The sequence below is a fragment of the Setaria italica genome, chromosome V (assembly GCF_000263155.2).
Source record: "Setaria italica strain Yugu1 chromosome V, Setaria_italica_v2.0, whole genome shotgun sequence".
NCBI lineage: Eukaryota > Viridiplantae > Streptophyta > Magnoliopsida > Poales > Poaceae > Setaria > Setaria italica.
This window is the reverse complement of record NC_028454.1, coordinates 42,199,936-42,216,961: the sequence shown is the minus strand read 5'-3', so window position 1 is coordinate 42,216,961 and position 17,026 is coordinate 42,199,936. Positions and strand designations below refer to the sequence as shown.

The 17,026-nt window shown below is 46.6% G+C and overlaps 1 protein-coding gene across 3 annotated transcripts; it reads left to right on the top strand.

Annotated features, from left to right (window-relative positions):
• The first annotated feature begins 10,785 nt into the window (after positions 1-10,785).
• On the top strand, positions 10,786-16,911 carry LOC101785144 (serine/threonine-protein kinase Nek5). Of its 3 annotated transcripts, none has more exons than XM_004970630.4 (15): positions 10,786-11,031; positions 11,368-11,617; positions 11,705-11,771; positions 11,866-11,931; positions 12,015-12,061; positions 12,145-12,190; positions 12,279-12,359; positions 12,438-12,480; positions 12,582-12,631; positions 12,821-12,902; positions 12,983-13,032; positions 14,128-14,201; positions 14,405-14,456; positions 14,553-15,170; positions 15,253-16,911. In XM_004970630.4, exons 2-15 carry the CDS (start codon positions 11,520-11,522, stop codon positions 16,669-16,671), a joined length of 2,793 nt encoding a protein of 930 aa, XP_004970687.1. In that variant the 5' UTR covers positions 10,786-11,031; positions 11,368-11,519; the 3' UTR covers positions 16,672-16,911. The 3 variants fall into 3 exon arrangements, with proteins under 3 accessions (XP_004970687.1, XP_022682118.1, XP_004970688.1); XM_022826383.1 differs by lacking the exon at positions 10,786-11,031 and adding an exon at positions 11,100-11,118 and having other exon boundaries at positions 15,253-16,671; XM_004970631.4 differs by lacking the exon at positions 10,786-11,031 and adding an exon at positions 11,129-11,234 and having other exon boundaries at positions 15,253-16,671.
• The last annotated feature ends 115 nt before the right edge of the window (positions 16,912-17,026 follow it).

Here is a 17,026-nt window from a genome sequence, read left to right as displayed (position 1 = left end):
AGTTTTCACAAAGCGACAACAAATGCATTTCCCACGTACTCCGTAGGTATGTATTCTGCACGTGGGGATTTCTGGACCCGAGGTTTCACTATAGTTTTTTTTTGGCTTTCCTTATCAACTTAGGTCTTTGGGTCAACTAACGGATGCTTGCTGATATGGCTATATTGATGACTATGATGACAAATAGCAATCAATGGAGGCTCTGAGATTTGCCAATTACGATATGCTTGATTACAATTGAGCCGCCGGACTCATATATATAGGGCTGGCCAAACAACTAACAGACTCCAAACTGAATACTAACAGACTCCAAACCAATCTAAGATATACTTATCCAACTACAATTTAACTACTAACTCTTGCCGTGGCCGGACTCTTCTTTCTGCGATGGAATTTCTGGCCAAAGAAGTTGTCCATGACATTTTCACCATCCTAGGAAAACAACTTGTCCTCAAGCTGGAACGTCAGATATTGCTCCTTGAAGTCCCCGGTAATTCCCATGTAGTTTCAGCTGGGTTGCGGCCAACCCATTGGACAAGAAGGTCCCAAGAGTTACGCAGAGGACGAGCACGAACAACCGCCAAAGGAGTAGGCAAAGCACGACCATGGGCAATTGTTGGTAAAGGAACAACATCCACAGGAGGCTCCCCATGGTGTTTCTTGAGGAAGGTGACATGGAAAATATCATGAATCCAAGCCCAGCCACTGAACCAATATGTTCCAGCACCTAAAATGGACCATAATATCATGGTGCTAATTTCTGGTTTGACCCAGTAGTGATTCCAACAGCAGAAGGTTGATGAAGGCGAAGCCACACCCAATCACCCACAGCTAATTCAATAGCCCAATGATCCTTGTCATATGTAGCTTTCATGCGATCCTAAGCTTGAAGGAGGCGTTCCTTGATTTCAGCTAAGAATTCATCCCGCTGCTACAACTGTTTGTCCAGTGAAACCACCCGAGCCAAGCGTGGCTCATAGGACAGAAGTGAAGGGGGATCGCGTCCATATACCACGCGAAACGGGGTAGTCTGCAAGGAGGTCTGATAGGATGTATTATAGCAGTACTCTGCCCAAGGCAACCACCGAAGCCAATTACAGGGACGGTCGCTAGCCAAACAACGCAAATAGACCCCAAGAATCCGACTAGTAACTTCAAATTGTCCATCTGTCTGAGAGCGGCAGGCAGAACTGAGGTGGAGTTTCACACCAGCAAGGGAAAAGAGCTTGGTCCATAAGGAGTTGGTAAACACAGGATCACGATCACTCACAATAGAGCATGGCAGCCCATGTAGACGGATAATTGCATCAAAGAAAGCCTGAGCCATAGGCAAAGCCGTGTAAGGATGCCCCAAAGGAATAAAATGCGCCATTTTGGAGGAACAGTCGACAACTGTGAGAACCACAGACTTGCCTCCTACCCAAGGAAAACCTTCCACAAAGTCTATTGCAATGTCACTCCAGACAGAAGAGGGAACTTCAAGGGGTTGTAGCAAACCGGCATGGTGGAGGTGCTCCGTTTTGTTGCACTGACAGTGGCAGACAAGCTTTGAAGCACTCGGTGTGTAGAATGACGCCCGTAATCGCTGCAAGGTCTTCTGAACTCCCTCATGTTCGGTGCCATGTGCTGTTTCCAAAATCCGTGGCCATAGACTAGACGAAGAAGGCACAAAGACATAGCCATGGTTCATAACAAAGCCGTCCACCACTGTCCGGGTAGCACCAGCAGTACCCTCATTGATTTCTTTGCGCTTGGCGATGATCTCCGGCAAGGTGTTAGCTTCCGTCTTGAAATCATTGAAGAGTTCGAAATCAGGCCATGACATGGTCAGAGCCTGTAGTGTAGCGGTGTCTTCATCACGACGAGATAGAGCATTAGCTGCTCAATTTTGCTTGCCTGGGCGGTATTCCACTATGAACACATAGCCAAAGAGCTTGCTAACCCAAGTATGTTGTGGAATTGTAGATAGGTGCTGATCTAGCAAGTACTTGAGGAAGTGACGTGTCCAGAGATAGGGTCGCCAATGTCTCATCGCTTGAACAAGCCTGATGAGTTCGCACTCATTGGCAGCTAATTTTTGATGTTGTGGCGCCACTATTCTGCTAAAGAATGCAACTAGACCAGCGTTTTGGTGGAACTCTTGTGCAAAATCTGGCAACTACAGCACAGGGGCGGTAGTGAGGGCGGACTTGAGGGCATTGAATGCATCAGTAGCGTCCTGAGACCAGCAGAAAGCGTCCTTCTTCATCAAGGCAGTAAGATGTCTAGCGATGATGCCATAATTTGCAATGAACTTCCAGCAATAGCTCATGAGGCCAAGGAAACCGCGTAGCACCCGAAGAGTCTTAGGCGTTGGCCATGCTTGCACTGCCTCTATCTTGGACGGATCCGTGGCCACTCCTTCCGCACCAATGACATGGCCCAAGTAGGCCACACTGCCTTCAGCGAAAACACACTTGGATTTCTTGAGGAAAAGAGCATTAGCGCACAGAACATCTAGAACAGCCCGAACATGATAGAGATGCTCAGCCCAAGTCTTGCTATAGATGAGAATATCATAAAAAAATGAGAACAGAATGACAAAGGAAAGGACGCAGAACCTCGTTCATCAGGGATTGGAATGTAGATGGAGCATTTGTGAGGCCAAACGGCATTACCACAAATTCAAAGTGGCCGTGATGTGTACGGAACGCCATCTTGGCAATGTCATCTGCGTGCATACGCACCTGATGGTAACCACTCCGTAGGTCAAGCTTGGTAAAGAATCGGGTGCCCTTGAGCTCATCCAACAGTTCATCCACCACTGGAATTGGAAATATGTTGCGCACTATCTTGGCATTGAGGGCTCTATAATCGACACAAAACCTCCAAGATCCATCCTTCTTGCGGACCAGCAACACCGGGAAAGAGAAGGGCGACGTACTAGCATGGATAACACCCAAGCGAAGCATCTCAGTGCATTGACGTTCAATTTCACAGCTGAGGATAACGATATGGGCGAACCACCACCGATGCTATCTTAGGGAGCAAGTGAATACGGTGGTCACAGAAGCGTTGGTGCGGCAGGGCGACTGGTTCCTCAAATACGTCGCTGAATTCAGCTAACAATAGCGAAAGGAGGTCACGAGCGGCCAAGGCACACAAGGTGAGTGCAGATGTGGCATCAATACTGTACCATTTGACACGATGATCACTGTGCCAGAAAGACATTGATTTGGCATTGAAATCCTACAGTATTGGCCCAAGTGTGCGCAACCATTGGTAGCCCGAACAAACTCATAACCTTGCAATGGAATTATGTAGATGTCCACTGCGAAGAGATCATTGCCGATCCTGATTGGTGTAGCAGGGCAGACTCCAGATGTTGGAACGCGCTCGCCCCCACGGTCATGCCCGACCGTGGTGATAGGATCAATCCCAGGCAGTCCGCTGTCGCTGTGGCCATGAAGCAATGTGTGGATCCTGAATCCACCAGAGCAGACATGGTGGCATTAGCAATTGTAGTAGCCACTGGATGGTACCACCGGATTTGATGCCAGTCATGGCAAGTAGAGAGATCTACGGGTCGTCTTCACCATCTTCTACTGTTGTCTCCTCATCGATTTCCAAGAAATAGATGCCCTTCATTGAGCACTCCTTATGATGGCCAGGGGTAAACTTTTCTAGGCAATTGAAGCATCTCCCCTCCACTTGACGCTGCGCCATCTCCTCAGGCGACTGGCGCATGAACCGAGCGCCACTGGGCAACGCTTAGACAGGTGCGCCCGATGTCGCTGTTAATGCGTTGGTACTTAAGGACGTGGCAGGTGGTGTCCTGGGCGATGACGACGTGCAGCGTTCCACCGCGCTCGATGGGGTTCGGGCTGGGACCAAGGCGCGGGAGCTCTCGTTGTCAATGGCGAGCTGTCGCTCGTACGCACGTGCTAGGGCCATGGCGTCCTCGAACGACTCCGGCTTTTGCAACTCCACATCAGTGCGCATGGGATTGCCGAGCCCTGTCGTGAATATGTCAATCTGCCACGGTTTCGTGAGTTCGACGCATCTGGCGAGTAACTGATCCTAATATTCATCCACTGAACCCGTGCGCCGGAGGTGAGTCAATTCGCCGAGAGGGGTGCTACGGACTGGAGGCCCAAAATGCCTGTTGACGCCCTCAATAAATTTGTCCCATGTCGGAACACCGCCGCTGTTGTTCTCGAGCCGGTAATACCACTGCTGCGCAGCCCCCTCCATGTAGAAGGACGCTGTCCAGACTTTTTGATCCTCTGGAGTACCCTGGGAGTGGAAGAATTGCTCCACCTTATGCAGCCAACCCAGCGGATCTCCAGCGTCGTCATACTTGGGAAATTTGAGCTTGTGGACAGCGACAGGACACTCGGAATCGGAGCCGGATGATCCGTTAGAGGAGAAAGCGCCTTTGCGCTCTAGAACCTACGTCTGGATATTGTTGATGAAGGACTGCAGGCGACCCTGTTCCTGATGGATGGAGGCCACCTCTGTGTCGATCTTCTTCCTGATGTCGTTCATCTTGGCGATCATCCTGTCGATTGCCTCCTGAAACTTGTCCTCGGTGATGAAGTTGTTGTCGCCCATGGCGGCAGGGAAGCGATGGGTTTAGCTGCATGCAGTGGAAATTGGGGCGAGGTGGAGCGGTGATTGGTGGTAGGCAGGAACCGAGGATTATGTCGTCTGATACTAGAGATGATATGGCTATATTGATGACTATGATGGCAGATAGCAGATTGGTTCTCAGCCTCACACTGGAGGCTCTGAGATTTGCCAACTACTTTCTGCTTGATTACAATTGAGCCGCCGGACATATATATATGGCCGGCCAAATAACTAACAGACTCAAAACCGAATACTAACAAACTCCAAACCAATCTAAGTATACTTATCCAACTAGAATTTAACTATTAAGTCTTGCCGTGGCTGGATTCTTCTTTTTGCGATGGAATTTCTAGCCAAAGAAGTTGTCCATGACACATGCTTAGTAGTCAGATGGAAAACTATGCTTTCACTTGGGAGTTTTGCAAGGGCGTAGCTAGGAATTCATTTTTTTTTCATTGTTAGGGAGGCTAACAGTGCTAATTTTTTAAAAATCATCAAATTCAAAAAATTTAAGGCAAAATTGCAGGTCATAGAGGGTCCGCCACTGGAGTTTTGTTCCTCTCCACTCTCCTGCATTCGATTTTACTGCATCCCGATCTTTATCCTCATGCCTTTGAGTGTCTTCTCTAACTCCAGCAGGGTTAAGATTTGGGGGGGTTAGAGTTTTGAGTTCATGTTGGAAGTTCATTAGAGGGAAGGCGGCGGCAATGGTTGGTGGGTACAGCGGCTATAGGAAGCAGCTGATTGGGGTGCCGGAGGTAGCTCGATCTGGGTGGGGTCGGGACATGGACGATAATGGGTGACAGATGAGGTACTACTGTGGGCGAGGTAGAGTCTTATCGGAACACCCTATTAGCCAAAAGTTGGATTAGAACTCAAGATAATGATGCTACATGGAGGAGGGGGAGTTGATCCTGATGGACCATCTAAATAGGTCGCCACTCGCTTTTGCAAAGAATTTAGTGATTATTGCTTTATCGGTTCTTTTTCTTTTTAGTAGTTAGGACGTATATTGTCAGCTCCTAGTTCATACCTTTGCAAACTTTTATAATACCTGGCGTGGTTCACGGCGAAAACTCCATATTCGTGGCCGTATATATATGTGCCTATATATACTTCTTTTATGGCGAACGACATAATATTCCTATGTTGTGCAACTCCCCCGGCGGTTGCACCATCCTTCTCCAACCTCGTGTTTTTTAAGGAAAAAAAAAGGTGGGTTAAGCATTTCATAAACACCAAAATAGCAACCTACAAAAGATTGCGCATCTCCTTTAGTTCGGCCAAGAATAAAAAGGAAGTGGGAAAGAGAACACTTCAGCATCTTGCTTTTTCTGTTGACGCCAATGGTGCACCTAACCTCTCCACAGCGCTTGTTCGATCGTGCGAGTATTCAATTCTATAGTACCAAACCGATTCTCGCAAAAACAAAAAAGAAGCAAGTAATAAGAATCAATGATGATGCGGGAAAGCTAAAAGCTTAGTGTTAGTTTTTTCTGTTGGTACTAGAGTAGTCTCTTACGTCCACCAGGTAATCTTGTACGATAAGCGATGGATCCATGGCCAGATCAGAGGTTCCTCCTGAATCCTAAATTCCTGATCACTGCAAATCTGCAATGGCATGCATGCAGCATGATGGATGGCATGGATCGAGTACAAACTATGATCATATCATAGGCCTAAGTACAGCACGCGTTGCGATTGAATATACAGCTTTTGGGTTTGCATTGGGGCAAAAAGGAACGCAACTAAACTCATGGTGTCCGGAGGGCGCCGGCCGGCCGGCCTTTGGATGACCACCAGGCCATGATCGACGATGACCCTGAGGAGAGTTCAAACTCCGCTGGATTCTTCATGTAACTGTCCTCTTCGTTGATCGATCCTTGCCGAAACTTGGCACAATAAGGTCAAAGGGTTTTCACAAGAGTTTCGTGACCATTAAGTAACATGCCACGTCAACAATTTTTCTGACGTGGCAAGGTCATTATGAAGAGAGGGAGTTTCATTATATGTGAGAGGAATTTCATCACCATGAAACCCAGCTAACATAGTTATCAAGTTTTCAGCCTTGGTAACTGTGTCATGAAACTGTGCACTGAGACTAAGGGTCTGTTTGGAAAGGGCACTTTTAGCAACCTTTTAGCACTTGAGCTCCCAAACAGAGGTGCTAAAAGGTGTGTGCTAAAGTTTAGCACTCATGTTTTCTTTAGCACACCTAAGGGGTGCTAAAAGTGGTCCCAAGCCCACTTTTTCCCCTGCTGCCCCTCCCGCATCCCCCTCTCTCCCTCTCCCGCAACGCGTGTCTCCCGCATCGCATCCGCCCCTCCCGCCGCCATCTCCTCCCGCCGGTCCTCCCCTCCCGCAGGTTCTCCCCTCCCCGCCGCCGTCCTCCTCCGCCAGGCCCCGCCGCCTCCGTCGGCCACGCCTCCTCCACCCGGCCGCCGCCGCCGCAGCCACGGGCGGCCGCGAGGTGACCCGACCCGCACCACCAGTGCCAGCCGTAGGTGGCCGCGTGCCGGGGAAACCCGCATCGCCACCACCTCACGGGAAGCCGCCAGCCCGGGATCTGACCGGCGCAGCTGCGGTCAGCCGCCTGCCGGGGAGCCGTAACCGGCGGCAGCACCGCGGAGAACCCCATCCTGGCGGCGCTGTTCAAGGAGATGGTCCGCGCGATGCTGAGCATCGGCGGCGGCGCGGCGCCAATGGGGCTGGAGCCGCCACTGGCTATCGCGGGCCTGCCGATGGAAGGGGAGAAGTGGCGGCGGCAGCGGATCCGGGAACTAGAGGTGTACCTCCGATGCGGGCGTCGGGGATGGAGCTCGCCGCCGCGGGGGCCAGGCGGAGCCCAGCCATGCCTCCTCCGTCGGGGCGCAAGGGAGGAGCGGGGAGGGAGGCGGCGACGGTGGTGGCGGGAAGGAGAAGGTGAGGAGGTGGCGGCAGGTGGAGCGCGCGGGTGGCGAGCGGGGGAAAGGGAGCACGGGGAGGAGCGCGGCGAGGCGGGGCAGACCAGCTCGTGGTGGAGGGGGCACTTGGGTCATCTTCCACCAAAGGTGATAAACTTTAGCGCCAAACAGCTCCAAGTGCCACTCCATTTGAGAAAGCTAAAGTTTAGTACTGTGTATCCAAACAGGGTCTAACCTAATCATGCGCGAAACTGTTTGGTTAGTTGTAGCTTATATATTGTCCGTGGTACGGTCCTCACCTAGTTGGCTTTAGTGTGGGCGCCGGTAGTTAGTTACGTAGTCGACGGCTTGATGCTACGACGTAGCAGATGGAGGCTTGTCTCGCTACAGATTAGCTAGCTAGGTTAGTGCCATTATTCCTAATCAACCATGCATGGTTCACATCATGAGATTAAAGTTGTGGCTTTCGGAGTCTTCAGATCAGCAATCGATCGGAGTACTACACGGCAACGTTTTTGCATATGCCTTGACAAGTGTAGCTAATTAACCCTTTATTCTCAATTTGATGAACGACAAGTGAAAGTAAACAAGCCAGGAGAGATCAAATCTGCGAATGCACAATTTAATTTTCACTAACATGGACGACATGCGTCTCTGCAGCACCGTACGAGAATCTCCTTACGATATGCTTGCTTGCTGGTAATTGGTATCGAACTTAATCCCATCGACAGACTGTCAGAGTTGGACCGTATGACTCTTTATGATACACCCTGCAGATCAGCGCTGCATCTGGGCCCCTCGGGCAATTACGAGGTCGGATACTGTCTCACTGCGTGAAGGAACTGATCCGCCTGTCTCACGTGTGAGCGTGCGTGTGCCGCTGCTCAGCCAGCTGACTCAGGGTGCCCGTGCTAAATTTTAGCACCTATCACATTGGATGTTTGATAGGAGTATTAAATATAATCTAATTACAAAACTAATTGCACAGTTGGAGTCTAATTCGCGAGACGAATCTATTAAGTCTAATTAGTCCATGATTTGATAATGTGATGCTACAGTAACCATTTGCTAATAATAGATTAATTAGCCTTAATAGATTCGTCTCGCGAATTAGACTCCATCTGTGCAATTAGTTTTGTAGTTAGCTCATATTTAATTTTTCTAATTAGCATCCGAACATTCGATACATCTTTATCAAGTATAGCACCTCGTATCAAACACCTCTCAAAAGCTCACACCGAAAAAGATGGCGAGACAGTTCTCCTGACCTTGGCACAGCACAGTTCTGGCATCTTGATCGCCATCACTTCGCTGCAGTGTTCAGTTCACCGGAGCCCTACTGGATCTTTGCATCCTGTGCTCAAGAGCATCCTGTGCTCAAGAACAGTGTCAAGAAAGACTCATGGCACACGCTCGCACAGTGTTCCTCCTGCACTTTCTGCAAGGTGCGTTTTTCTCAAGCTGATCCTGCTCTGCAGCGTCAGTCAGTGTGTGGCACCGGTGAGTGGTCACCGTTGAGGAGGGCGGACAGCAGTTGCCATCAAGAGGAACGGTCCCTCTCTATCTAACCATTTAATCAATTCCTCTGAAAAAGATGGCGAGACCGAAAAAAGCAGGATTATTTCAAGGCTTTGGTGCTGCAATTTAATAAACCAACCGTGCCTTGTGAAAGGCAGGCAGTACACAAAAGCTGAGCAGCAGATGATAATCTAGACTTCACGCTAATTTTCTTCTCTTATTTTTTCAGACAGGACAGGGTGTAAGTGTGAGCTCAAGTTCTTGGTTTGAGATGCTGCGTGTGGTTGCTGCGCCTTGCTCGGCAGCCATCACATTACGTGGTCGGGCTGCCGCTGCAACCATCTATGATGGAGAGCTCATGATTGGCGCGCGTGTTTAATTTGTCGCTGGACAGCTCAAGAAGACGGGTAGTTGTTCGGTTAATCGACACGGAGAGAAATAGCAGAGCCTGTGACTGGATTATCGTCAGATTTTCTTAACGGAACGGTTAACTGTGTAACGGTCAGAGTCAGAATCAGTGCCTATCTTGTAGACCTCACTTGAGCTGAATCCCTCTAATGAAGACATGAGGATCTGGCTTTGCCGACAAACTAGAAACTAGTACCACTAGCTCTTTTCACGGGCATCTGATTTGACTTCCTCCAACCAAAAATTCAGGATCGTCGTGTAACTGCTGCGTGCTGTCGGTAAAGCAGCCAGAACTCGGTGTAGGCAAAGTATTTACGCTGGTATCATTTCGATGCGTATTCATGAAAGTTTTTCAAAAGCCAACACCATAACAATAGAAAAATGCGCATTCGTGCTTATCCCCTGGAATTGAAGGGCGTTAGGAAAAGAGGGCGGACCCCAATGCGAGCATTCGTCGTTGGCACCAAGGGGCGTTGATCCATCACCTCACCAACTTACAACCTTTACCACTATTAGGCTTTCTTTTTGTTGCATTAGAATAAGATTAGCCCCACTGATTTTCATTAGCACTAAAGTACTGTACCTCATCTTGGCTCGCTGGGGGTTGAACCGCTCCAGTAGTACAAAAAGTTGAGATTTGGTTTACTGGCTTACTGCTGCAGTGCTGCTACTTAACTTCACGAGGGGTTGAAACCAGTAGCCCCACGAGGCCATGAAGCAAATAAAATTATAAGTACTCCTTCCATCCCAAATTACTATTGATTTTAACTGTATCTAGACATAGTATATATCTAGATGTATAGAAAACCTATGTATCTAGAAAAATCCAAACAAATAGTAATTTAGGATGGAGGGAGTATGAAGCAACTATTACCACAAAACAACAATAAATAAATAACGTGGGAAAACAAAATGTGCTTGGCTCAACATAGCACGCAAGACGAAGGAGACTACCCGGAAGGCACACGGGGCATCGCGACGGGGACGTCCCATCTACTATATAAACAGCACGCTAAAATTTATTCAGATTCCATGCTGCATGCTCGTGGGTTACCGGATCACAAGATCGAATAAATGAATTCACGCCGAATTCGCGCGGCAGCAGCAACTGTTTCTTCTCCAAGAGAACAAAATTCCCTCCCATTCCCATCAGGCATCGAATCCGGATCAGTGAGCACCACTGGCCCTCCCTCTCCTAATTTATTAATCGCGAGACGCGAAATGATCGCTCCGCACATCGCTGTCAAGCAGTACTAGCGATTAGTGACCTCACCATCATTAACCCCAGAGGTCATGGCGGAAGGGAAGGCGTATATAAGCGCCTCCTCCCTCTCCATATGCGGGTTTTTAAATAACCAACCAACAGCAAACGAGACGCCAGATCAATAAGCCACACCAAATCCCCAGTGCAGCCGCGGAGACCGCGGCGCCGCACCAACGGAGCGCAGCGGCTGCTCGGGCGCGCAGACCGGAGGCGCGCGGCCCCACACCGTCGCCGGCGGCGGGCGACGGGGAGGCTGGAGCGGGGGAGCCCACGGCCGTGGAGCGGCGGCCGGAGGCCAATGTCGGTGGAGAGAGAGGCCCGCCAGCGGTAAGGTCCCTGTCCCCGAGCGGTGGCGGTTGGTGGGAACTGTGCGCGGTACAGCTGATGAACTTCTAGCTTTCCTGTGAGGGATGGGTACGCTTTTTCCCGTTCGTGCGTGGTACGGTGGCTGAACTCCAGCCATGGGTTTTTGTGGCCGAATGTTTCCGATGGATTTCTTCGTTTCGATTGTCTTATGCGGCTGGGTTTAGGTGTGTTTAGGATTATGGTTGCTGGTTGGATTGGAATTTAGATGGAACAGGAATAGGTTCGGTTCAAATTTGAATTGCGGAGCCTGCACTGAAGCTGCTTGATTCACGCCTGTTTCGATAATGTTTTTGGCAGAAATCGCCGAGGGTACGGGGCTGATTGGAGGTGTGACGCGTAGGGGAGATGCCACGTGCCAGAGATTCTGATATTAGAGACTGAAGTTCTGCAAGTCCTTGTTTCTGCTCTTAAGCGTTAGCAGTCGTGTTACTGTTGAGGGGTTGGGAGCCATGGAATCACGGATGGATCAGTACGAGGTTATGGAGCAGATTGGCCGTGGCGCCTTTGGTGCTGCTATCCTCGTCAACCACAAGACAGAGAAGAAGAAGTATGATGCAAGTTGCTTCAATTCAGTTACAGATTCTGTTTCCCCATGAATTTGCCTAGTTGACAGCTGCTTGTATTGCAACTGCAGGTATGTGTTGAAGAAAATTCGCCTTGCTAGGCAGACAGAGCGATGCCGCAAGTCTGCCCATCAAGAGGTAAGCCAAAAGGGATAATACCTGTGCCTTTATATTTGTTTGTCATCAATTCGCACCGTCTTCAGTGAACTGATAGGGGAAATGTGAACTGTAGATGGCTCTTATCGCTCGCTTGCAACATCCTTACATTGTTGAGTTCAAGGAGGCATGGGTTGAGAAGGTTTGTTGTCTAGGAACATGCACCCATGTTTATTTTTCGTTTGGTTTCATCTTATTTCAGCTCAACATGTGAGTTTTTGATAGGGCTGCTATGTTTGCATAGTGACGGGATACTGTGAAGGTGGCGATATGTGAGTGTTGCATTCTGGTTTAAGCTAGCTTTTCTACTGGGAATTTGGTGACTCTTTTATCTCACTATGTTCCTCTTTGACAGGGCTGAATTGATGAAGAAAGCAAATGGGACATACTTCCCAGAGGAGGTTGTTATGATTTTTTTAGTCCCCTTTTTTTAATGCATCAAGAACATTATTCTTGAAATTTGTGCTAACTGTTGTGAATATCGTACAGAAACTGCTGAAATGGTTCGCTCAATTGGCATTAGCTGTTGACTACTTACATTCAAACTTTGTTTTACATCGAGATCTCAAGGTAAGCAACGAATAATAGCGATGCTATCAGTTTATCAACAGATTTTGATGTTGTACAACCTCTTTTTTTTCCTTGCAGTGCTCAAACATATTTCTCACCAAAGAACAAGACATTCGCCTTGGTTAGCTTCCCATGCCAATTCAAATATTGTAACTGTGCTTCACCATATATATTGTGTAATGCTTTATTTCTGTGATTTTAATATCTCTATTTTACTTGCAGGAGATTTTGGCCTGGCAAAGACTTTAAAGGCAGATGATTTAACCTCTTCGGTAATATTTCTCTTATTTCTTTTTTTTAATTGGTACGAAATATTTCATTCATCTTCTGTTTGTTTCTGTTCTGAAATTCCTCACGAAAAATAGAACCGCATATTTGACTAATCCTTGTATGTTCTACTTTTATTATGTTAGTTGCCTTTCTGTTCTCAGAATCTTATGTTCTAGAATGATGTTTCTCAGGTTGTAGGAACACCAAATTACATGTGTCCGGAGTTGCTTGCAGACATCCCTTATGGATTCAAGTCAGATATATGGTCTCTTGGTACTGTCTTCTTACTTATATAGATATATATTTATGAATTGATGTTAGATGTCTATTTTAACTGATATATGTCTGTACAGGATGTTGCATGTATGAGATGGCTGCTCATCGGCCTGCTTTCAAAGCTTTTGTGAGTTTTAATTTGGCTTATACTCCTTGCATCACTAGCATATTTAACACTAGTTTGTATTTTGAGATGATTTGGTATTTGTCTTCCAGTGGATGCCTCCATTGTCAACTTGGGCAATGCTTTGTGGTTTGCTCCATCCTATGTAGAGAGCAAATAATAAATTAACTTTGAAACACATCCATCTATGACGTATAAACCAATCAACTAGGAAAATGACCATACTTCAGTACAGATTGATAGGAGATAAGAATTGCTAGTTGATGCAGAAACCCCTAAGCTGCCTACCGGAAGGAACTGACCAGAGCCTTTGAAATAAATTGAGCTATTAGCTGTGTGTGTTGCTACTGAAAATGAAAGATCAACTAGAACACTGGTTACACTTTTCTGTGTCTGTTCTAATTGTCACAATATGTGAAGTATTTGGTTTTCAGAATTCAGACTCTAGCCTTAGTAGGGAAGAGTGACTGGCCATCTTACATGGAGAGGTTCTGGCATTCGCATTTATCTCAAACAATTAAATTCAATTCTGTCACTTTCATTTAATTAATCACAAAAAAATCCAGACAGCAGAGAAACATTGACCTCTTAAGTCTTAGTTTGGTTCTGACTCTTGGTAGATGTTTGTCATTATCATGGAAATAATGACTTTCAAAGACCTTCCTCTCCCTCCCTGCTTCTATCCCCTCTTTATGAGAGTTCACATTTCATGAGCATGTTATCTCAAGCATTATATAAGAGAAGGGTAGGTTTATTTTTCAGGTTCACTAACATATTGGGTCAAAGTTTTTCATGATCCATCCAGGAAATTCGTTCCTGGAGTTCTGTGAGTGATATAGATCTTATGCCTCATGGACTTTCAGAATGATTTTGGAAGAGGTCAGAGTTTGAATGCTTCGCATTTAAACCAACACATATTGGAGCATGTAATTAGATAAAAGTTTTGAATGATGTAAACATCAGTTCTCTGCAACTGAACATTATCAAATTGCTACTGTGCTTCAACTTCATATCTCCCAGCTTTACTTATGATGGTGTTATTGATTTTGGAGCTGTAGAAGTTAGGGTGAGCTTAAATTTCCTCTATATTTCTTTCAGGATATGGCTGGACTGATAAGTAAGATAAATCGCTCCTCCATTGGCCCTTTGCCTACTTGCTATTCTTCATCTATGTAAGTACACCTGAACAGTTATTCACTTATTCTTCACAACATATTTGGTAATAAAAATATTCATATATAGAAATTTTCCATGCAGCTTTGTTGTTTGAAAATGATTTCAAGGTTGTATATAGTTCTCTAAAGTTTTGAAAATATTATCATGAGTTTACTGGTGAATAGCTAGCTAAATGTCCCCATTTTGCTGTTACGTGCAGGAAAACACTTATCAAAAGCATGTTGAGGAAGAGTCCTGAACATCGGCCTACTGTAAGCTACTATATACACAGAGATACCTCTCCTGCAGCTGCAATACTTATTTACTATCTTTATAAGATTCTGAGTATTTGTCACACTTGTTAACAGGCATCCGAGATTCTAAAAAGTCCATACCTTCAACCTTATGTAAATCAATATCGTCCATTTGCTGATATATTGCATCCCGGTCGATCGCCAGAGAAACCTGTCACCAGTTCACGGAGTAGTCAGAGAAGTATGTCTGGGAGTCAGTGTAGTAGCATTTCTGGCAGTGATATGGACAGTATTAGTATACAATCAAGTGAAAGAAACACATCAGGACCAGCTTCAAGTTCCAACAACACCATTGATACTGAAGGTGCTGAAAATACAGATCTTCAGAGCCATAACGATACTGCTCATCCTGAACTGGAGAGACAAGACTCATCTAAATCTGTACATAATAATCAGCATCCCAGACATGAGCATAAGCAACCAAAAATCATTAAGAAGATACTAACAACTCTAAGAGAGGAGAGCAAGTTCAGGGAAAGCAGTTCACCAGTGAGAGCTAGTCGTGTAAAGCTAAATTCACCCAGCAATAGGGAGCGCTCATCTGACGACTCAAAGCATAGTGATGTTTCCTCCAGTTCAAGGTCTAGTGAAGTTGTCACACATGAACCAGTAAGGTTAAGCTATGAAGAACCTGTGAAACGAGGACAAGCTTCTCCTCTCTTGAAACACTTGGTAAGGATTTTTTTTTCGTTCTTTCTTTTATGCTAAATCCACTTTCCCGTGTTGCTAACTTTTTTCTGGTTCTATCTTGTAGTCACCAATTGTTGAGCATTCTCCGACGGTTAAAAATAAATTAGATGAGAGGCTACATCCAGACCCTGCCAAGCAGTTTGGGGAAGATGCTGATGCAACTGCTGGGAAGGCTAAGAACAAAACACCACCAAGTTTTATTAGATGCACAAGTATTCCTGCTCGGAGGCAAGGGGCAGCGAGTCCAAGCCGTCAACACACTGGTATCAAACGAGCTCACAACAAGGTCGTGGCAGAGCATGCAAAAAGCCCTAGCCGACCTCCCCACAGTCCAAACAATGCTTTCGTGGAACTTCCAGCTTTTCCAATGATTCCTCCAGGTCATCTGGATGGTATTCAGAGAAAACCAGCCAGTTCACGAGCGAAATCTGCACCACCTAGGGCTGTAACAACCAAGGAAGAAAGCAGCGCTTGCTCCAGTTCTACAGTAGGTTATGCTGAGAACAGCAATCAGTCTGAACCATCTGAACCTGACTCACCAACCTACTTGCCCCCATCCTGCAAATGTTCAATCCCTGACACTACTATACAAGCGCATGGCGTAACAATTAAACCAAGTTCAGAGGTCAAAACAACAAGTTTTCAGAAGAAAATGACTAGTAATGGTGATATTAGTCCAATCTCATACATGCAGCCATCTTCTGATATTACTGAAGAAGAGTTTGTTTGCAAGGATGACATGCCATCCAGTAAGGTGGGCCTGGACAGTGACACAGTTACTGTACAAGGTGATGAAGACAAGTTTACAGTGCAGGAGCTGCTTTCATCAATACCAGATGCTGCTTTCTTTGCTCCAACAACAAGCATTGCTCCAGACAGAGGATCTTTTCCTCTCCAGTCTTCAGAGAAATCAACAGCGACCCGTTTAATTCCTCCAGTTGAGGACGTCATACATGTCATAAGCCATAGCAGCTCCCATGTCAATGGTGAGCAGGCAGAAAAAGAAACGGAAGCACAGAGCACTGACGTTGGCAAACTCCTTAACGTGGTAAGAGAAGAGAGAGATGTGAGAAGCATGCAGCCAAGCCTGATACCTTCTGGACCCATTGATTCTGCTACACAGAAGCTGAGTGTCGTAGATGCTAATACCACGATTCACAAACCGGCTGGTACAGATGTGTTAAAATTGCCCACCATACCGGAAGGAAATTTTAGTACTCCAGAGACCAACAATGGTTATAAGGAGGAAGCAGCTCCAGCTAAGGAAATACTAGATGTTACATCCTTCAGGCAGCGAGCTGAGGCTCTAGAAGGGCTCTTAGAGCTTTCTGCGGATTTACTGGAAAGCAGTAGGCTCGAGGAGCTTGCAATTGTCCTGAAGCCATTTGGGAAGGCCAAGGTGTCCCCTCGAGAAACGGCTATATGGTTGGCTAAAAGTTTCAAAGGCATGATGAATGACGAAGCAAGCCGCAGTTCAACGTGAGTGCACATAGCCTTCGCCCTTTGCTTTTCTTCTTCTTTGGTTCCTTTCTGTTTGTGCCCTACTGCCCTGAATCTTCAATGGTTTTCTTGTTCATACCCCGCTTCTTGACATCGTGTGAGTCCCCACGGTTTCATTTGGATAGTTCTCCATTCTTTACAGAACATTTTGTAAATAGCGCAGACTTGTGAACAGAAAATAAGACATGCCAGAGATGATGTTAAATTTACACGATCAAGGTAATGGAAAGACTACTTTGATCAAGTATATTGCTTTGCCTAGTTCTCTTCCGCCTGAATTGCACACAAAAAGTACTTAAGCTTCAACATTTGTTATCAGTGTGATTACTCTTAGAGCA